We start from the raw sequence: 22961 nt of genomic DNA on the forward strand, positions 1-22961 counted from the left end.
CGTGCCTAAAGCGGAAACACAGATATCGACGCTCCAAAGCGTCAACGTTACACATAAACAACTCCCTGCTCATTCTAAAACGCCGTCTGAACATGGTTGCGGGAAACCGCGGGTTCTCTAAAAAGTAGTCGTCATATAGCCGCTGATGTGCAGCTACGTGATCCCGATCAATCACCGCTCGGCGGTGGACAACCCGTGGAGGGCGAGGTATCGCCTGCTGTTCCACCCTACGCATGTACCGCTCCATCTCGCGGTTCATGTAGGCCTCCATAGCCTCGTTCATCCTCCGTTCGTACTCCTCAGCATCCCCACCACTACCACCACCGCTACCACCCGCGTTACTCATCGCTCGATGATGCTCTTGTAGAGAAATTTAGAGAGAGAAAAAACTCGTTAAAACAAGTGGTGCAAATGAAAATGAAACTAAAATCGCGTTTATATAGGTTTTCAAAAAAAAAAAAAAAATCAAAAATCGCGCTGGCCGATCGGGACGCCACAATGACGGCCAGCGCGAGGCGATCGGCTAGCCCACGCCGCTTTTTTCGCCGATTTTGGGCTGACCTACTGCAATGGTTCGGCTAGCCGACCGGCTAGCGACGCGAATCGACTAACCGGCATTGTGGACGCTCTTATAGAGCTTATATTTAACAGATGTAGAAGCTCAGCCATGAAATGTCACGTGCGTGCCGCCAACAAGAGCTTAGTATAAAATTACTACTTAATAAAGTAATTTAGTATGTTTAAGCAAGTATGAAGCGTTGGGCGTAGGGCTGGGGAATTATACCAAAATACCGGAATACCGGACTTACCGTACCGAAAAAATACCGAAAATACCATTTTTTCGGTATACCGTAGTTTTCGGTACGGTATGATACCTTACCGATAGAGATCGGTACTGTAACGGTATAAGATTTCCCATACCGCGGTACCGAAGATTCGGTATGCCGGTATGATTGATATATATATATATATATATATATAATATAAATATATATTTATATATGTTATATTTAAACTAAATTTTAAAAAATAAGAATTTTTATTATACAAAAAATAAAAGAATCAAAATTGGGAACCCTATTTTTTGAAGTAGTTGAAAACTAGATTTTTTTTAAATATTTTGGATATAATAGATTTTTTCACGGTATAATGGTATAACAGTATGCCGTACCGCAAAACAAGATATAACGGTATATCGGAATGCCATATCGCAGTTCGGTATACTGCAAAAGTACGGTATACCGAAATGCGGTACGGTATACCGATAACACGGTATGGTAACGGTATGGAAAACTGTCATACCGAATTTTCGGTATACCGAAACTTACGGTACGGTATTGGTATGGTTTTTGTCATACCGTAACTTTCGATACGGTATACGGTATGACACTCCCAGTACGGTATACCGTACCGAACCACCCCTAGTTGGGCGTGGGCCTTTCTGGGAAAAAGGGGAGAGAAAAAAAAATTGAGAAAGGTAAATAAATTTTGATAATATGGGGAAGTTGCGCGGTGATCATTGTAGATATGTATGGCAACAGTCAACAGCTCTTTATATATTCAACAAAATAGAAGTTTTAATATTTTTATTCTCCATTGTTTCTCATTTCACTCTATTTTTTGTTTGCATTTAAATTAATACTATTAAATACTCCGTATTACCGTATTAATAATGGTGTTGCCGTGTTGCGAAATGCGCATGTTAAGAGGAACAAATTTTAACTTAATTCAGTGAAATGGTAGCTATATAAAAACAAGAATCCGGTGGAAATTAGTAAATGTTTTATATTAAAATATCCTTTAACGACAACGATATAATATGAAATTGGTTACAAAATGCCAAAATGACACGTATGATTCCTTCCCTAAATCATAGTTAGGTAACATCAATTATGAACGATTAGTTTCAAGCCAAATAAAAGCTACGAATGATTAAGTTGTTTTGCAGGTTAATTAGTACTAACACATACAAATTTCATGATTTCATATGTTCGCTATATGCCTTTGTTAGTTAGTCAAAATAGATAAGTTTTAAAAGAGAAACTGGACAAAACGTCAAAACTTGAACTTTTTATTGATACCAAACAAATGGAGCTATTTACGAATGATTATGCCTATATACTAATCAAATTCAACATTTATTTGGCGTTTTCACTCCGTTTTAAACTTTTAAATACCAAACAAAACATTGAGGTTCAAATTGAATACAATATAGTAATTAATTGCCGTTCTTCATTTCCTATTTTAATCATTTGCTTCAAAAGCTTAGTTGATTGGTGGTCCGCTAATTGAACCGTTATAAACAGTAAAAAATCTATTGGAACTTTAATTAATCAGGATGATTTTCCATTTAATTAATCATAAATAATACGTTTACCTTGTAATTAAATAGCCAAAAAAAACATTAAATTGCATCCCTTTCCTAAAACAATTGCATATAATTTCTCACCTAACAACAAGATTTGTAGTGGCCCAGATGCCCCACCAACTTAAATGACAACTAAACCATTCAAACTTTATAAAGACAAAACTCCAATTGCTACTGCTCTCAAATGATAATAATGGCATCATTCGCTTACAATTTCATTAATCACTTTCACATTAACATGTACGTTACGATTAATTACAATTATAGTAGTATATCGAAAATAAGGTTGTAATTACATCACTGAAACCGACCGCAATAGCCAACTCTATTCACAAAAGCAACATTATATCGTGGAACTTTACATTCCACAAAATCCTTCATTTCATCCCTCAAAAACTCAACCAAAAATGCGATTCAATAATTCCGTAGATAAAAGAAAAGCCCAAAAACCCGTTTGGATGAGCGTAGACGAATCGGGCCTAGCCAAGTCCGCTGCATGGGCATGGTACGAACGCGGATCCGGGTCGGAGGGGCGGGAAGTGGATCTTTGGAGGTCGAAACCGGAGCCTAAACCATCAAGGTACAAGCTAGAAGCATTGAGAAATTTGCAAAGAGATCAAGATCATATGAATTCCACTACAAATTCTCTTCTTGATAATTATGAGATAGAGAGGATATCTATGGAGCTAAATCATTACATACAAGCTAGTAATGCTAAGCACCACGGCGGCGGCGACCCCCCCAATAATGTTTTCTTGAAAAGGAAGAATATGGCAAAAAGGTTTTGGTGGAGACATGTTCCGGCGTGTGGCTCATCGAGAAATGACGTTGTCGAGCCTCGGCCGGTTATCGGCCGCACTTGAGGTAGGTGGTTTTCATACACATTATTGATTCATTTTTACTTAAATGTGACAAGTAGTGGTTCGAGTCAATTGTGATACAGCCTTTAAATTTCTGTTTAGTTATCGATAAAAAAAATGTGTATAGTGGATATAAATAAGAAAGCAACTATACAATTGCTAAGTGAATTGCAATATATGTGTACTTATGCTTTCAATAGTGACAAAAGTGAAGAGATTAAGGAATGAGAATGGTAAATTGGGGAGAAATAGTAGTAGTATGAATTGAAAGATATAAATGCAGACAGATAAGTGTCATTGTAATAAATGCTTTCAAAATATTTAAAGAAAAAAGATAAATTAACAAAAATTGTATATACAAAATACCCTTTAATTTTAATTCTATTTTGAGGATTTAATTTTATGACTAATCTATCCTTCGTATTTAATATTGGATATTTCTAGCTCTACGTACTAGTTTAGGAAATTCATTGATTTAAATTTTGAACTATATTAATGGTAGTATTGATTAGCACACTATATCATTAAATTACTATATTTAATTATTAGATAATTACTATATTAATTAATAAAGTACGTACTATATATTTTTAAAAGAAATTTAGAATGAACCATGTTTGAACCATTTTATAATTTAGTATCTAGTTTTTTTTATCATTTCATGTTATTTTTTTCCATAACTTGTTTGAGTTTTTTTTTTTTTTAATATTTCATTCTAAATTATCGTGTGATATAAATCATCATGTTGTTACAATGAAATGATTCAGCATATGAAAAAATAAATTAAAATAATAAAACAATTTTATAATTGAAATGTCAACTACATGAGAAAATACTTTTATAGTAATAATGATTTAACATTTTTAGCGTTTCTTTTTATTTTTTAGTACTATTATTTTTATTTAATACTCCTTTTTTTTATTAAATATCCAAAAGCAAATATATAAAAAAAATTATTCTAATTACTTTTAGCGATGAGAATTTCTATATTAATATATATATTATTCATTACTTCTTTCATAATTAACATGAAGGGTGTTTATATTAGAAATTAAGTATATACAGGTAGGGTCTTCTAATGCTTATAGCACCCTAATCCAAAATCAAGACTAAATCTTCACCCTTGGATTTTAAAATGAGTGGGCGAGATTAAAGCTCATAAATCTCAATAAATAGTAGACAAAATATCAACAAAAGGGTAATATCGTCATTATGTTATCATATGATAATTTTCGTAGGTGTTTTTTTATATCAACATTGTGTATTACAAATATCAACAATATGACATTAGAATATCAATACAAGGACAAGAAAATATCAACACATTTTTATTGAGATTGGACATGCATAATATTGAGATTTTGCCTACAATATATTGAGATTTTTTGTTGCATTTGTTGATAAAAACCTGCTTATCAACATGTATGAAAATTGAAATATAATTTGTCAAATTTCATCACCCGAACATCGTCGGAACATATGCAATTGAGATCTCGTTGGAATCCTTATTAAATTATCTTTAATTTGATATATTTTTTGCGAAAAAATAATTTAAATTGAGAGAGTTATGTAAATTTAAAGATTTGAGATGATTTTGAGGAGAGAGAAAGTAGTTAGTTATAATTACTACATATGATTTAACATTGATACCCTTTTAATTTAATTAATAATTATTTAAATTTAAAATATATTACACTTGACATTATATTAACCACAAGATCATTCTAATCTAATGGTTGAAAATTTGTCTCAATTTTGGATTGGTAATTAGTTAGCAATTGATTACATCCTTATACGGATAATATAAGTAATTGAATTTAAAATTTATTATTTATATTTTTTACAATTATTTAATCATAATATAGTTTGATGCAAATAATTTTTTTGTTTTAACTTACTATTATTTAATATTATATAAATTTCAATTTCATTTCATGGTTTTTGAGTGATGTAGAATCACAAGAAAATTAATTTAATTATTAGCAATTAGTTGGGTGACAATTAAAAAATCAAATATATATACATGCGGTCATTTTTAGAATTATTGAATAATAAAATGGTTGGGTGTAAATGAATATTTTGTTTCAATTCAATTTTCTACTACTATTATATAAAAAAAATATTTTTGTTTCATAATTTTTTGGTCTTCATGTAAAGTACACAACTAAATTGACTTAATGATAACTAATTGGTTGGATAATAATACTAAGAAATTAAGTACATACTAGTACTATATTGTAGTAATTAATTTTTACAAATTATAATTTAAGAATTATTAGATGTGAATGATTTTATTGTTTTAATATTTTTTTACTATTACATATTAAAATTTATCCATGTTTCCTGATTTTTGAGTTAAAATGTAAAATATGGAAAGAAATCGACATATCGATCATCAATTAGTTGGATGACAGTACTAAAACAAACTATATATGCATATAGTCATTTTTAGAATTTACAATTATTAGGCCATCCACAGCAGTGTGTCTTATCCGTCTCTTAACCGTCTCATCTCTTCACTATTCATGGGCCCCACTGTACTTTTCACTCCATCTCTTAACTAAGAGATAGCATCCACATCCATCCATCTCTTAACCATCTCATCTCTTAACTATTCATTCAATTTCATTTTTCATTTTTGTTTTCAACAAATCCAATTAATAAAAAACACACTTCATTAAATAAAATAAAATTACAATTTAAAATCCTAAAAAAAATACATAATTAAAATCCTAAAAAAAAAACACACATAATTAAAATCCTAAAAAAATAAAAATACACACCATTAAAAAAAATGGAGGCAAAGAGTTGTCTAATGAAGATCATTTGCGTCTACTCGTTGCCAAATTTTGCCAAAATGAAGATCATGAATTGATTAAATTTGAGAGAAGAAAAATGTTTTGAGATGAAGAATGTAGTGTGTTTGAGTGAGACTAGAGAGTTTTTTTATGGTGGATAATTTGTGGGAATGATTTGGTATTTATAGAAGTGATTTGGGGCTCAAAAAAAATTTTAAAAAAATTAAAAATTTGTAAAAAACGGCTATAAACGGCTAGTATAATTTTTGAAATTTTTTTTATATATATTTTTTATTTTTTTGAATTTTTATGATTTTTTTAAAAAAAAAAAAAAAAATCAATTTTAACGGATATAAACGACGCCCACTCGCGGGACGGCGAGTTGGCGTCACGCACGAGCCGGAGCTCGCCACGTCGCCCAAGCGCGTGGCGTCTCGTCTCGCCGGGAGCCCCTTCACTAAGAGACGTGGGACGAGATAGAGACAGGATGGGGACGGGATGCATCCCACAGCGCCGTCTCTTATCCGTCTCGTCTCTCCGAGACGAGATAGAGACGGTTTTGTGAATCACTGTGGATGCCCTTAGAATTGTATAATTAATATAGTTTGATGCGAATGGCTATTATCGTTTTAATCTCTTTTTTTTTCTATTATACATTATATTTTATTTTTTGTATCATAATTTTTGAGTCAAGGAGTAGAGTACACAAGAAAATCGATGTGATGACCATCAATTAGTTGGATGCTAGAAATTAAGTTTATATAGTTACTTTTATAATTTGTAATTTTAAAATTATAGAATAATAAAACAGTTGGATGTGAATGACTTATTATTATTTTAATTCATTTTTATTATTATGTAGTATCAAATTTATTTTTCTCATGATTTTGAGTCAAGATATTGAATACGGAAAAAAATTGATTTAATGATCATATGTTAGTCTGATGATAGAACTATTTTAAAATTAAGTGTATATATGTGGTTGTTAAGTAATTCACAATTTTAAAAATTGTTTAGTATTAAAATAGTTGGATACTAATGAGACTGTTATTATTTTAATTTATTTTTTGTTGTTTATATTCATTTCATAATTTTAGAGTCAAAATGTACAATATTAAAGGAAATTGATGTAATGCTAATTAGTTAGACGACAATACTAATAAATTAAGTATGTTTACAAGTAATTGTATTTATAATTTTGTTACTACTCCATTTAACAATGAAAGTAGTTGATTTTGAATAACTATTATTGTTTTTGTTATTTTCTATTATAAATAAATTGAAGTAATAATCTTCAATTAATTGGATGATAATCACAAATACATCATTTTTTATTTATAATTTTGTGCGTTCTTTTAATGACTAAATTTTTATATGTCAATTTATTTATTAAATTTATTGTATGATAATGTAGCAAGTGTTGAGGAAATAAAAGAAATTTGTTAATATTCTTTAAACACTTGCTAATATTTTTAAAAATATATGGTGAAATATGTGATGAATCCATCTTTTTAGTTTTGATCTGCTATAATTTTGTAGGTTCAAGATACAATGAATAATACTTTCCTTAAATCTGTGGTTATTTGATTAAGAAGCATAATCATTTCCTAATTAGTTGTTAAAGGGTAAATGCGTAATATTTCATCATCATTAATGTCTTATGAATATAGAATACCTAAAATGTCCAATTTTGTATACACAATTTTTGTTAATTTATCACTATCCATATTTAAATTTTAAAGTATGGTCCTTTTTGGCGTCCTTGTGTAAAAGTATTCATGGATGATTTCCTTTCGTGCATTATTCATTAAACGCTCTATTTAATAACAAATTCAGGTAATATAAATGGAAACAGACGTATCATTCTACGTTAATAATTCATATACATCTCAACTCTTAATGTACATTTTATGTGCAGGGAATAGTCGGACTGAAAATTAATGTTAAAATAAAATAAGGAATCATGACTTTATTCTGTCAATGTGGAATATGTATGAATTTTATGTACGTGTTTAGAAATTAATATTATATTTCCTATAAAATTCGGACCTAATTAGTTCACGAATTAATGTAATAGTGCCAATTCCAACATATTTGTGTTCTATGAAATAAAAATAGTTTCTAACTTTATTAGTGATATTTTTTGGGGAATTCCATATGTGCAAATGAAATTCAGTTAAATTATATAGGATTGTATATAATTGAAGTGGAATACGGTGGATGTGGACCGATGCTGCATCAAGTATTGTTCTGGGTGTCTATCTTCTGACTTACTACATTTATGATGTCTCTATGGTATGCCGTCTATCACGTAGATATAATAAATACTACATCTAGACATAAAAAATAGTTTTGGAGATGAATAGTATATAAAGTTTAATGCAAAATTACTAACAAAAGAAATAAAAAATAATTATTAAAGTTTTGTTAGTTGAAAATTGAGACTCGCATCATGATATAGACCATAATAGAGTAATTTTGGTGAAGCATCCGAAATAAAATATAGTGATAAATTTATTAACTTAGCTGCAATGGTCAACGATCTATTTAGAGTTAATTTAAAGAAAAATTACTAAATTTATTCAATATATGGTCAATCCTACCATTTATAAAATAAATAAAACTTCGATAATTTTTTCAGGTATCTCACAACTAAAAAAACTTGATGTTGTATGTATATTCATTTTTAAAGACACCATTATGCAATAAAATATACACCATTATACATAAAACAACTAGATTATTATGTAGATCTTCATGATCTAAGGATTGAGAATGAATTTTAAGTATTTTATTTCTCTTAAAATGTAGGTGGTACAAATCAGCCATATAATCATTATAATTAAGTAATCATGCAATTTGGAATGCATATTTTTATACTGGCTCCTTCAGAAGAAGTGTAAGCTTACTACTACACAAAATATGTCATGAATTAGTAAATTTGATAGTGCGTTTGTTGTTATGAACAATTCACTCAAGAATTTTTTTCCAAAGTCGTTTCCTCGAAATTGTTCACGGTTACACTTACCAAAAGTAATCCAACAGTATTGCATATTCAAAAAAGAGAATCTGTTTTTTCCTGGTAAAAAAAAAGAGCACATGGACAGTGGTTCAAATGTTTGAACGTGAACAAGCTACAAAAAGTAAACTAATTATAACAAATTTATTTGGTATCAAACTACTAAAAACTGACACCGGAATTCTGCCATTGCCACTAAGAACTTTAAATAAGTATTGATTTACATAATAATCAGTATATATAGAGAGAAATGTTATAGCACCACTATAAATTACAGTTAATAAAGTTCAGTGTCGTATATTAATGGACAAATTGCTTGTAAAGAAATGAACTTTCAAAATAGTTTGATTTTTCCCGTTAACTTTAAATTGCATGAAAAATCATGAACTTTATCGGTCTGTGTAAATTTCTCATCCGACCCGACCCAATAGATTTCCGACACAATTACTTATCCTACGTGGCGCGCCTCCGACTTGACAAAACTCCACTAATTCTGATTGTTTATCTTCTATCTTTACAATATTTAACCATGAACTTATCACAAACATACAAGTAGCAAAAATGAAAACATGCAAACCGAATTCAACATACAAACCGACATAAACATACAAATCGAATTCAGCATAAAAGTAGCATTAATTCCACAATTCAAATTGAATCTTAAATTTGTCATTTGTCAAGTCACGCCTCCGGCGCGCCACGTAGGATAAGTTTGTGTCGGAAATCTATCGGGGTCGGGTTGGATGGAAAATTTACACAGTCCGGCAAAATTCACAACTTTTCGCGCAACAATTAAAATTCACGAGAAAAACTAAACTATTCTGAAAATTCATAACTTTACATACAATTTGGTTTCCTATAAACATATAAAAATCATAGTTTGGTTTATTATTTTTATTTATTTAAATTTATAGAGAAAATAAAAAAATTAAGTATTAGTTTTAAATAAGTTCAAAGAATTAATAAAATTAATTTATAGAGACAACGAACAAATTGTATCTTGATTGGTTTCAAAATCAAATTAAAATTTATAACCGGATATACAACTTGTTATGCAAAACTAGAATTTCACAAAATAGTGGAAACTACATTTCCTATTCTCTAAATTGTAATTGCAATACTTGAAATGGGAGAAAAAGGAAATGAAATTTAATTTCAGTTAGAACATTCTCATTTTTCATATCAACTCACACATGTGAATTTCTTATCGGCTGATGGTCAAATTATTCAATGAAACAAAAGTAACATGATCTCCAAAAATACACTGAGCAAAAGGATATAATCGAAAAAAAGGTGTATTGAATCATTATGGATATAATCGAAAAAAAGGTGTATTGAATCATTATGTTACACATGATTCATTTAGTTTGGTAGATGAGATACAACCTTTGCATGTCCACAATAGAATCTACATCGGTAACTTGACATCCTTCCTCGCATAATATAATGCATTTTGCTTCAAGCATCCTCAGCTTGTGGGATGCATTTTTTATTAGCTCTTCCATGGTCTGAGGAACCCACATCCTAATTCCCAATTTTCTTCCTTCTAGAGGATCCCATGGACGACATGGAAGCACATTGCACATCTTCGTCTTTGGATACGTTTCCTTACGACCCATCTTTGCCTGTTCTTCCAGATATTCGATCAGGAATTCATTCCCGCACATTCTTGCTTCATCTATTGGACTCTTTCCACATCTGTAAAGACAATTGTGATGTTTCAGATAATTTTACAAACAACGCGAACAAGAATGAATCAAACAACTTGTGTAAACTACTTGTCTTTTGTTAAGACACTGGCTCCAGCCAACACGAGCATCTGTCCGATTAGATAGAATCCTTGAGAGGCAGCTATGTGAAGGGGGCTTCGATGATCATAATCTTTCGAGTTGGGATCCATGCCATAGATCAACAACCTTCTTAGGAGATCCGAATCTCCTCTTGCAACCACTGAGCACAAGTAGCTACCGGCATTGTCAATTTTCAGTTTAGCCCCTTCTTTATATAGAAGTGAAGCAACCTTGTCGTGTCCATTCTTGATGGCTTCGAGCAAGGGGGTGTTGCCTATGTTATCTGTTTAGAAAAACACAAATTTAAGTAGTATGAAAAAATTGTGAACTGAATAGTTATTTCTGGAGCTTACCTTCAGCATTGATGTCCACACTTGCTTGTATCAGGAACAAAGTGATATCTTGGTATCCTCTAGATGCAGCAAGATGCTGAGGAAAAGGTAAACCATCTCATCAGTCATCACTACTTTATGGCACTTCATTCAATGCCATAAACTTGAGTCTTGAGCTCATAAAAATGTACATTTTTCGACCAAAATCTTATATATTGGCTTCATTGGGTGATTGCAGAAGCATTTTTAAGGAGATTTAGAAAGAACATATAACAGTTTGAAAGGACATAAAAATAGATGGAAGAGGAGAATCAGCAAGAAGTACATATGAAATAATTTAAGTACTACTCCACTATAATCATAGGTATTTGTTTAAACTTTAAACCATACCAAGGCTGTTTTTCCACTATAATCTTGCTTGCTGGGATCTGCTCCAGAACGGAGCATGCTTTTAAGTTGATTCAGGTCACCGCAAAAGGCTGCATTATTCACTCTCAAAGCAAGGGTAGTCTCTTGTCTATTAATATGGACCATAATATCCAACTTCAATTGCTTCAGACGAAGATTAGATTCTTTTCCCTGACATAAGGTTATTTATGATTAGAAGAAAGACAACAATTAGATTATTTTCCCTGACATAAGGTTATTTATGATTAGAAAAAAGACAACAATTAGATTATTTTCCCTAAAGAGAGGAATCACAGTGGGATCTGGCGGTCAGTTAATTACCTCCAACAAGTTAGTCATGACTTTCCGTCCATCATTGAAATATATCTCAAGGATATTGGAGAAAGATTGTCTATCAACACGCAAGAGTCGGCATTGTTCACGTACGCGTACAGTATAGGGCTGAGGAATTTTGCAAAGAATGGGAATATCTCCAAACGAGCTGTTAGACTCTAGAAGAGACACAATCTCCTCTGATCCATCAGTCCCATTTCCAACCTCCTCCTGTAGAATATGACACCAATCAATCAATCTCATATCTAAAAGGGAAATAAAGATATTTAACAAAATACAACATCATAATCATATCTAAAATATGTTTCATGGGAAAATACTAGTCCTATTCATCCTTGATGCAATCCTATATACGTATTTGCTAAAATATATCTATATGATGTACACCCCCAAGGATATTACATGAACAAGCAACCGTGCCGATTTGAAATTGCTCAGCTCCTGTAGAAAAACCTCAGAAGAACTCGTGTATTAAAATATAAAAGATTTAAGAACAAGATTTAGGATGTCATACCAAGGCACCTTGACAGACAAAATAGAGCTGATCCACAACGTTCCCTTCTTCCATTATGACTTCTCCTGGAATAAAGAAATCCTCATGGACTCGAGTTACCTGCAAAGAGAGATATGATTAGCAGCAATGAATGATGAACAATTAATATATTTATATGCCAAACAAATAACAATTTACACATTAATGTCTGGAATATCTTTGTTTATAAAAAAAAAATGAATTGTTTGACATATTGTAGCCCACTCGTAGTGCCTTCGATTATTGAATGAAATTACTTGATGACAAACTCACAATTTCATTGATGAATTCTTGGGAGCAACCTTTGAAAATTGGGATATTTTCCACACATGACTGATACAAAGTTTGATACATCTGCAAAAAAAAAAAAATAACTGTCACTAAAAAGGCAATTTCCATTCAACAAGTGAAGAATTTATCTAAAACATGACTAAAATTAGTCAGACTGAAATATCTCACGTTCTCAACACAAAACACTTAAAACAATATGAAACCGCTGCCAAAGAGAATATTTCACCAAATACTTATTATATGCATAAAGAAATGTACCTAAAACAATGAATATGTGTTAAGAGTTTATGATATCGCATCAAAACAAATACTGCAAATATTATAATTGAACGAAGTGATTTAGAAGATGAGAAATTGATCACATTTGTTGAACTAGGTGGTTTCAGACCTAACAGTGGAGGCTCTTAAGGAAAATCAGATGGTTGAAACCATCATTTTTTTATAAACTCTGTACAAAGTTTGAAGATTCTTACTTGTAGAACGGCGGCATCCCCTTTTATTTGATTAGGCAAGTTCCTTCCAAGTATGTTTCCAGTCAAATATTTGGTAAGATGAGCCATCATCTTTGATCTTTTCAAGATCAAAGCTGTGATGAAGGAAACATGGATTATAATGAATAATAGTAGTATCTCAGATTTTTAGCTTGTATATCTCCATTACTTGTACAAAAGAGAAACTATACTCACATAACTTGTAAGTGCAGTAGATTGCAACAGCGATTAGTACAAGTTTCTCCCATGCATTGTACCACCTGCATAATTACTAGCAAAATTCAACATTCCTATTGTAAAGAACTCTCAACAAATGCCATATCCAATCCAAGCCCCAATATTTTCAACTCGTATGTATACACATGGTTAATTGTAGTTTAATAAAAATAATTGATTACCAACAATTATCAAGGTAGACGAACAAGCCTTGAGATAGGTCTTCCAACGGAATTTTATCCCTCGAAACGTCCTCCCTACCATGGATCGAACCTCCAATATCATTGTGCTTGGTCTTGAATGATTTGTTCTTGAACGTCCCCCTTTTGCTCCCATCCATTTCTCAAAAATCTGCATAGGAAAATTGGTTCACGATTTAATGTTTTAAACTGTCTGTAGCAAACATTTATAAATAAATTTTGGATTAAAGCTGATTAATCAATATATTCACATACAATTTCAAAAGTGAGAAGAATTATGCATGGTTAATCAATGTGGTCACACAAAATTCATTCAAGATAGAGACAAGGGGTGACAAATTACTTTATGTTAGCATAAAAAAAATTACATTGAGGAGAGTTGGTTTCTCCGGCAGTGGTGGAGCAGTGAGGGAAATCGCAGTCTAAAACAACAAAGAAGGAAGGATGGCAGAAAAGAGTGCTCAACAAATTCCTGAAATATCTCTAACACTCTACTAACATAATCAATTACTAAACCGATCGATCACATAAAAGATTCCTAAAATCTAGAACAAATTAATAATTAGAAATTAAATAAATAAATCACTAAGCAATAGAACTGGATGAGGCGATGGAGGCGTGAAACTGAAAAGGCAACAGAAGCTGCATGCATAAAAACAATTGAATATAATCGTATTTTACAAAATGATTATTTATTAATTTAAAAATTGTAATTATAAAAGTGTTTATGATAAGGGAAGAATGAAATATAAAATGGGTATACTAATATCAAAATAATAAATCAAAATATATTTGAACAAGAAATATTTTAGTAAGCTTTTGAAAAATTGAAAATTAAATATTGAGAATTAAGTCATTTCAAGCCAATCCAAGAGGCTCGAATTAATTTGGTTAATACTTCAATTGACCGGACCAATAATGTATCGGAATAAAGAAACTGATAAATATTTTTACATAGAGAAATAATATGCTATGTGAGCTATCACTTTCGTGTTGTAGCGTATCATTCCTCTATAATTATACTTACATGTATATTATTTGATTGTTTTGATATTTTGTTATTTTATTGTCCTGGATTTTATAATTTATTTTGTTTGGGCTTTATTGCAGTGGCCCAAATATGAAAATAGATATTAGGGAGATCTAATAGTAGAAAGGAATTCTGGCATGGGCCATGGCCAACAAGAACATTTCACGACTCCACGGCGCCGCCGCCATCTCCTGGTACTCTCCGCCTGTCCTTCAGGAATCAGACCCCATCCTCACGGCCCTGTCTCAAGCCATCCAAAACGCTCCTTCGAAACCCCTCAACGCCTCCCTCAAACATCTCCTCCCATCAATCCACGCCCACCACATCGTAAATCTCATCAACCTCAATCCACTCTCTCTCCCCCCGCTCTCTCTCTTCTCTCTCTTCCAATGGCTTTCCTCCACTTCCGGCAGCTCCACTTTTCGCCACACCCTCCAATCGTATTGCACCATGATCCATTTTCTCTGCTCCCATCAAATGTTTTCAGAGGCCAAAAACTTGCTCCGAGTCTTAGTCTCAAGAAAAGGGAGAAATTCCGCTTCTGATGTTTTTGCAGCAATTCTTGAATGCAAAGCTACTCAAAAATCCAATCTTTATGTCTTCTCTGGATTAATGACTGCTTATTTACAATCAGGGCTTGTTCTTGATGCCATTCAGTGTTTTAGACTGGCTAAGAAGCATAAAATTCAGATGCCGTTTGATGCTTGTAGGAGTGTTCTTGAACATTTGATTGAGCTCAAGTCTTACAAATTAGTTTGGGGGTTTTATCAGGAGATTCTGGAATGTGGGTATCCTGCAAGTTTGTATTTTTTCAACATTTTGATGCATAAATTCTGCAAATCAGGTGAAGTGAAGCTCGCACAATCGGTTTTCGATTCGATTAGGAAATGGGGTTTGAGGCCTAGTGTGGTTAGTTTCAACACTTTGATAAATGGTTATGTTAGGTTGGGCGCTTTGGCTCAAGGGTTTAAGCTCAAGTATGTAATGCAGGAAAATGGAATCTTGCCTGATGTTTATACTTATAGTGTTCTTCTCAATGGGTTGTGCAAGGCTAGAAAAATGGACCGTGCTGATGAATTGTTCAACGAAATGCTTGATGTTGGGTTGTCTCCGAATCATGTTACATTCACTACATTGATCGATGGCCATTGCAAGAACGAGAGGATCGATTTAGCCATGGATGTTTATAGACAAATGCTGGCAGATGGCTTAGTGCCTGATTTGATCACTTATAATGCGATCATCAATGTGCTTTGCAAGAAGGGAGAGTTGAAGGAAGCACAGGATCTGATTAAGGAGATGAGTGTGAAGGGTTTGAAGCCGGATAAGGTCACATACACTACCCTTGTCGATGGATGTTGCAAGGAGGGAGATTTGGAGACTGCGATTGAGCTGAAGAAGAGAATGATTGAAGAAAGTATCCCACTTGATAGTGTGGTTTACACCGCCCTTATTAGTGGTTTGTGCCAAGAAGGGCGAGTGGTTGATGCGGAGAAAATGTTGAGGGAGATGTTGAGAGCTGATTTGAAACCTGATTGTGGAACATATACGATGGTAATGGATGGCTTCTGTAAGAGGGGAGAAGTTAGGACGGCGTCCGTGCTGCTTAGGGAGATGCAGAGAGATGGGATCGCTGCGTCTGTTGTGTCGTACAATGTGCTTATCAACGGCTACTGCAGAGTAGGGCAGATGAAGAATGCAAATATGCTTCTTACTGCCATGCTGAATCTCGGGGTGGAGCCTGATGACATCACATATAACACCCTTCTCGAAGGCTACTGTAAATACAGAAAAGCAGAAGATGTCTCAAAACTGCGCGGTGCAAAAGGGCTTGTTCTTGATTACGCTGCGTATACTTCATTGATTGACAGCTTAAGTAGCAATTCAAGAAGCCGTTCCAAGGAATAATAACATAACAGTTGATGAAGCCTTGGTTTCGTTTTTCAGAAAGCAGAAGCAGCTTCTTCTGCAGAGTTGATGTATGTAAAAGGATACTGGTGATGTGAACTGAGCCAGAATAAGGTGGAGCCTTGTATCATAAAATCGTGCTACAGTTAGATAGACGATATATATAATCTTGTTTACCCAGCTTGTTGATCATTCTGCAGTCGTACACACTGTCCCTGATGCGAATAGAATCTAAGCTGCGACATGAACTGAGTTATGATATTTAAGCCCGAAACCTTATAAATTTAACGGGTTACTCAGATCTGACATGTGAGTTTCTGGTTGAACTAACATCACTAATTGTGCATATGGATGACTTAACATTCCGAAATGGTGTAATTAAATATTGTATTTTTGAGATTAGTAGATGGTTTAAATTATTTTAAGAAATTTAGCCCTTGCTTAAATAGTTTCGCAAGTTGCACACTTATAATTTGTTAAACATATCGCATGAACTTTCTTAATGTCACAAGAAATAGATTTACCAGGAGAAAATGATACATCAGAATAAAGCTAAGAAGTTGTTGGATAAAAAATCATATGCATTTTGTTAAAGATGCTTACTTCACGGGAGAGAGGGCAATCCATTTTCATTGTTTTGCATCCTATCTTATTCATCAGTAATTAAATAACTAACCAAGCTTTTGGGTCTTTTCTTACAGCAGCAGCAGTAGTACTTTTTTTTGCATCCAACAAGGGAAAATCTAGAGAGGAACATAAACTAATGTTGTAACCTCAAACGGTTTCTACTTTTTTTATGTAAACTGTTGTAATATATCTAGGCATGTTACTTACTGACCCGTTGATAAGTTAATCAATTTATCCAGGCATGGAGAGGCTTTGTTTTCTTTTCAAAAGAAGAATGTGAAATATATATTACTAATAATACTTCCTCAGTCCACAATTAAATATCTCATTTTTTCTTTTTTCCCGTCCGACAATAAATATCTCATTTCAATTTTACTATTTTTGGTACGTAAACCTTGTATTCCACTAACCCATTACACTCATATTATAATTACAAAACCAATATATAAAAACAAGATAAACATTTCACTAACTTTTTCTCCACTTTCTTTAATAAAGTTAAACAATTTCTTTAAATCTGTACTGATCAAAATTAGGTCATTTATTGGTGGACGGAGGTACTACATCCGTCTCATATAAATATGTGCACTTTTCATTTTCGTTCGTCCCACAAAAATTTGTGTATACTATTTTTGGAAATTTATCTCATCAACTTATTGCAACTTATACCACTTTTAAATACTTTTAATAATGTGAGTTTTACTATCTACTAATACTATTTTAACTATCTTTCTCCTTCTCCTTCTCCTTCTCCTCTTTCTTAGTATTTTATAAATTTTGTTTTAATTCTTGATCATGTCAATAGTTATATTTTTATGCGACGGCCGAAATATGATTTACTCTAACGAAGCGAATTATGTAATGAAATGAATTATTTTAAGAATGAAAACAAATGAATAAATGATGCCCAGATATAAGTTTGACGTGATGTGCTGTAATAGAAAAGGTAAGAATCCTCGTGAACAATTCTCACAGTGGCATTAATTAGTAAAAGTGCATGGACTAGATACGACTTTACTTGATTTCCATATGTACCGCACAAACATGTGCCATGTGTGCGAATTCTACACAATAAGTGAACATAAGGTAAATTATTACATCTGTCCATTTGGTATTGACTGATGTAAAGACCTTGTTGTATAATGTAATTCATCTTTATATTTATATTTATCTATTAAAAAAAATAACATAAAATATTTTTATTTATTTTAAAAAATTAATACTACTCCTTCCGTTCCATTGTAGTGGAGACATTTCTTTCCTGTACGAAACTTAAGAAAATTTTTGTTAAGTGAGTTAAGTAAATGTGGAATAAGGTAGGAAATGAAAAGGTAAAGAGATGAAGAAAAAATAAAATAAAAGTGAGTAAAGTAAATGAGAAGAAATGTGTTGACTTTTACTAAAGAGGAAAATTACTACATTACTATAGAACGTATCAAAATGACAAAATATCTCTACTATTATGGGACGAAGGGAGTGTATCATACCATCTTTAACTCATTACATTTGTCATTCAACTAACTAAATATGGACCTCATATTTACAACTTCCCGTAAGACTTGTTGATCTAAAGGAATTACCAAACAAATCAAAACTAGGAAGGGAATTAAACATAATTAAACTATATTATATTCTGAATAATATAGATAAAAGAATATGAGTAAGTGTGTGGAAGGATAAGGATGCGGACTGCATAGGAAAAAATGAATGTTGTCTTAGTACGTGGCTAGCTAGCAAGAAGCAAAGTGGTGGATCCTACCACAGTTATATTTAGATTTCTCAACATACCTTCATTTTGATGTTGGTAAGTGGTAGGACTTCATATTTCAACTCCTCCCTCACCCTCAAATTATATTTCTACTTAAATTATTATCATTATTCACAATAATATCATCATCAATATTGAAGATTGCATATTTTATTTTTAAAGCCTTGCATCGGAGATCATGTGTGTGTGTGTGTGGACTGTGGAGACTGGAGATATAGTATTTTGACCTAGTCAATATTGGAGGAAGTGAGCACTAAAATTCTCCTGAGATCATTGTTAATTGATATAATATTTTTTTGGGATATCTCAAGCTAAGTTAGTTATTTCTTTTTTTTTTAACAATTTTCTCTCTTATTTTTGCCTCTTTATTTTTTTATATAGCTTATTTTATTTTCTTTATTTAATTAACAAAACCATTTTCTAAAAAAAATATTACTTAGTAAGAGACAGAGGAAAGAGGGAGTATAAGATTATATTTTGCGATGGATGCTATTATTGCAATAGAAATTATAGAATAGTACTCCATACAAAATGAAATTTACTCAAGAATCGCTCATCAAATCACTCGAGTATATCTGGAAGGCATAATTTTCCACAAAGAGTAAATACATTGATATATGATTCGAACAAGTGTCGCATGAATTAAAGTGGGATGTGACACTTGAAAAGATATCCAAGATTGAGACATCTCCCAAAAAAATGTTTTGTTTTTTCATAAAACCCTGATTTAAGTTTATTATTTAATTGTTTAGCATACAAATAAAATATAAATAAATTAAATAGGATGTGGTTTGATACATTTCAGCAAAGAATAAAGAGTGGACGGGAGACTCTCGTAAAGTGGCGCAATAATTAGATTATTGCTGGCTGATCACGACAATTAATGGTTTATTGTGGCGGTTGTTTTTTTTGAAAAATAAGTATTACTTGCTATTTATGCAAAGAATAAATAATTCAATCTCGTAAACTAGCCACTACAAGTAACAACTACACTTGTAAACAGTGACATCAACTTTTATGTAGTTTTGCATGAAGCCAAATTAATTAGGTCACACGGGTTTAACGAACGCATATGACAACATCCAACTGATTCACTAATTTAATTTCGTCACAATTTATACTTATTTTTCATTAAAATAAATGATTTACATGTATACACAAAATGAAATTCATGAGGAAGATGATCATGCCGACTTGCTACAATCAGCTGCTCCAAATCCTATTTGCCTATTATTCATATCAAATTCCACCCAAAGATTTTGCTGATGAAAATTGCCAATAATATTACTAGCAACGCCCAACGATTCCGATCGGCCGATGGCGACGCAATGCACACCGTCACCAACTTCATCTAAAATCCTCTCTTTATTGATCACAATCTCCGCGCCATTATCGAATTCGAAAGCCATGTCGCCTATGGACCGTCCGATCTCGACCGCGTCCCCGTCGAAGCACATATCCAACGAGCCTCCGTAAACGTACCCCTTCTTCAATTTCGGACCCGCTACCCTCACGACTTGGTCCCTCACCCTGGCATAGGCTGCGTCCACTAGAAAGGTGTATTGAGTGCCCGAATCAATCATGGTCTGCCCAGACCCAGTAGCATCCGGGCGAAACACCGCCGCTGAGATATTCAATTTTTTCCCTCCAATTTTGATCCCAGCCAGGCCTACCGTGTAGGCCAGTGGGTCAAAATTGGGGGTTTGTTGACTTTTGGGGAAAGTCAAAAGTTTGATGTAGTTAAATGTATTTGAATTGGGGTTGTGGCCTAGGTAAAAGCCGCCTGTCGGAGAGACCGTGTCGCGGCGCGGCACGCAGTAGGAGAATTTCGGGACCTTGGCTTGGGAAATGAAGGACAGGCGTCCGAGGTTCATTCCGAGAATGCCCTCGGCCTCGCCAGAGTCGGTGGCGCAGCCGAGGATCAGGGGAGGGGTAGTTTGGGAAGTGGAGAGAGTGAATTTTTCTCTGACGAGATTGCCCTCGGCGAGGGTCCCGTCGGCGTAGAAGTAGGAGTAGTGGCAGAGGCGGTTCTGGTCGCAAGTGGTGGGGAGGGTAAAATCGGGAATCCGGGGCTTGCAGAGGGGGTGGTTGCAGGGGAGGACGGAGAAGGAGGAGGAGAGGGAGGGATCAAAGGGCGCCTGAGGAGGCTGCTGCCGCGGCGATTTCCGGTGGCACTGAATCCACGAGAGCTGGCTGCCGGTGTCCACCACCATCTTCTGCGTCTGCGGCGGCGTGCCGATTGGGAGCGAGACGATCAGGGCCATTGAGTACTTGAACGAGGAGTGGAAGTTGTATCCCGACGACGAGCCAGCGCCCTTGTTGGCTGCAAGAGATGATAAATACCTAGCTTTGAAAGCGGAGGTGTTGGACAGGGGAGCGGAAGTGAGGGGGAAGGAGCCATGTTGAAGAGAGGGGTGGAAAGTGGAGAGTAGTGTGAAGAGGAGGAGGGAGAGGGAGGTGGAGGAAGCCATTGTTGAGGAGTGGAGCTGGGAGTGAGCGTGGGGATTTCATTTATATGGCTTTCAAAGCCCACAAAAAGGGAATCACGCGGTTTTCACTTTGCTAATTATAGAGTGCTTGTGTCTAATAATCCCCATTTAGCTTTCCCTCAAATTTTCAAAAACAAAGAAAAATCACTAGTCCTCTACATTGCTATAAAGCTCTTAATGCTATATTTTATTGAAACATCTTCTTGTCTCGTCGTCTACAAATTAGTGATCTTGATTTCTCTATAAGTCAGTATATAACCCTTTCCTTATAAGATCATTTATCCGCGCAAACCCAAATTGATAATGAATTTCTTTGCTACAAGTATACTGATGTCAAATGATTCTATTGAAAAAATGATAATATTCACTTCTTTATAAATAGTGAATAATTTCCCTTATAAGCAATTTTAAGGGAGTGCCTTTAAATATGCCATCAATATAAATATAGATGGATATGACTTAGGAAGAAGTTACTAGATAGTGCACGACGTGGTGCGATACGATCATACGAGGAAAGATTTGAATGTGAAGTTATCCCAAGCCCAATAACAGGAGTTTCTTGTTCACATTACTCTATTAAAGTTTTTAAAAGAAAAAACCAACAACTCGTTTTGGTAATGATACAATAATATACTTTACAGCTACTAGCCTACTACCATTCTACCATACATGCGTATATTTCAATGCTTTTGACTGGCCGCCAAAGGAAATACTATCAAACACTCAAATAAATAAATATACTCGTACAAGATTTTAATAGTGGAAAAAAATGGGTGGTTAGCAATCAAAATTGAAGGCATTAATATATAATACTTCATTTGATTATAATAAAACACATACAAAATATAATATCTACGATAGCGATGACATAACTGCTAAAGTGATAACATAATAAACCGTTTAATCAATTGAAGTGAAAGGATTTTTGTTTTAACAAAATATTCCTTTTACATTTAAGGGTAAAGAAAAGCATATCCAAATAATAGCGCCTCTATCAGTCTTTAGTTGTAGGCTTTTACTTTGTCTTGCTAATTAAGAAAATTAAAGGCATCAAACAAAACCGAAATTTATTCATGGGAAAACACTTGTCCAAGCTTTCCAATTTTTCTTTGTATTTCTTTTTCATTGCCTTTAAATTTAGGTGGTCACCGGAATGTGTGGGGCCAAATGGGTGGAGGGGTCCATAGTTATGTCCTAATTACACACAAATTTTTAATTGGTGCATGTAATTTGGCACTAAATTCCACAAATATTTCGTATTTTTGTGCTATTTTTAATAGTGTATTTTCACATGATCCATTTTGTTTCCTTTTGGTATATATTTTTTTAGTGGTTCACATGATCATGCTAGTCATGCCATGTTGGATATGGCACAAATTTATGTATATTGAAATTCTATTCTTGCAATCCTACTGTGTAAGTTAGATATAGGACGAATTTGTGATCATAATCAATTAACATATATAGGCCAATGGATTTATTAAAACTAGTGTTAATCGGC

At 33.4% G+C, this 22961-nt stretch overlaps 4 protein-coding genes across 5 annotated transcripts; 2 read left to right on the forward strand and 2 right to left on the reverse strand.

The window, feature by feature from the left end:
* The first annotated feature begins 2685 nt into the window (after positions 1-2685).
* On the forward strand, positions 2686-3456 carry LOC125216813. The gene has a single exon (XM_048118586.1). The coding sequence runs from the start codon at positions 2776-2778 to the stop codon at positions 3229-3231; it is 456 nt and encodes a 151-aa protein (XP_047974543.1). The 5' UTR covers positions 2686-2775; the 3' UTR covers positions 3232-3456.
* Positions 3457-10324: 6868 nt separating this feature from the next.
* LOC125216955 (potassium channel SKOR-like) lies at positions 10325-14067 on the reverse strand. Its single transcript, XM_048118745.1, has 11 exons — positions 14007-14067; positions 13621-13789; positions 13418-13482; positions 13205-13317; positions 12714-12794; positions 12423-12521; positions 11897-12118; positions 11558-11746; positions 11189-11264; positions 10824-11118; positions 10325-10743 (listed from the first exon to the last, which is right to left on the reverse strand). The coding sequence occupies exons 2-11, from the start codon at positions 13776-13778 to the stop codon at positions 10404-10406; spliced, it is 1638 nt and encodes a 545-aa protein (XP_047974702.1). The 5' UTR covers positions 13779-13789; positions 14007-14067; the 3' UTR covers positions 10325-10403.
* A 745-nt stretch (positions 14068-14812) lies between these two features.
* On the forward strand, positions 14813-16756 carry LOC125211140 (putative pentatricopeptide repeat-containing protein At1g09680). 2 transcript variants are annotated; one of them, XM_048110843.1, is made up of 2 exons: positions 14975-15577; positions 15659-16756. In XM_048110843.1, exons 1-2 carry the CDS (start codon positions 15119-15121, stop codon positions 16574-16576), a joined length of 1377 nt encoding a protein of 458 aa, XP_047966800.1. In that variant the 5' UTR covers positions 14975-15118; the 3' UTR covers positions 16577-16756. The 2 variants fall into 2 exon arrangements, with proteins under 2 accessions (XP_047966799.1, XP_047966800.1); XM_048110842.1 differs by having other exon boundaries at positions 14813-16756.
* Positions 16757-20029: 3273 nt separating this feature from the next.
* On the reverse strand, positions 20030-21546 carry LOC125217064 (aspartic proteinase PCS1-like). Its single transcript, XM_048118888.1, has one exon. It carries the CDS (start codon positions 21440-21442, stop codon positions 20156-20158), a length of 1287 nt encoding a protein of 428 aa, XP_047974845.1. The 5' UTR covers positions 21443-21546; the 3' UTR covers positions 20030-20155.
* Between the last annotated feature and the right edge of the window lie 1415 nt (positions 21547-22961).

The sequence above is a fragment of the Salvia hispanica genome, chromosome 3 (assembly GCF_023119035.1).
Source record: "Salvia hispanica cultivar TCC Black 2014 chromosome 3, UniMelb_Shisp_WGS_1.0, whole genome shotgun sequence".
In the NCBI taxonomy this organism is placed as follows: Eukaryota; Viridiplantae; Streptophyta; class Magnoliopsida; order Lamiales; family Lamiaceae; genus Salvia; species Salvia hispanica.

Coding starts and splice junctions, on each gene's coding strand:
- LOC125216813 (XM_048118586.1), top strand. CDS start 2,776: ATGCGATTCAATAATTCCGTAGATAAAAGAAAAGCCCAAAAACCCGTT.
- LOC125216955 (XM_048118745.1), bottom strand. CDS start 13,778: ATGGATGGGAGCAAAAGGGGGACGTTCAAGAACAAATCATTCAAGACC. Junction 12,795..13,204: donor GGGATGCCGCCGTTCTACAA/GTAAGAATCTTC, acceptor TTTTTTTTGCAG/ATGTATCAAACTTTGTATCA. Junction 12,522..12,713: donor AAGAATTCATCAATGAAATT/GTGAGTTTGTCA, acceptor CTCTCTTTGCAG/GTAACTCGAGTCCATGAGGA.
- LOC125217064 (XM_048118888.1), bottom strand. CDS start 21,442: ATGGCTTCCTCCACCTCCCTCTCCCTCCTCCTCTTCACACTACTCTCC.
- LOC125211140 (XM_048110842.1), top strand. CDS start 14,813: ATGGCCAACAAGAACATTTCACGACTCCACGGCGCCGCCGCCATCTCC.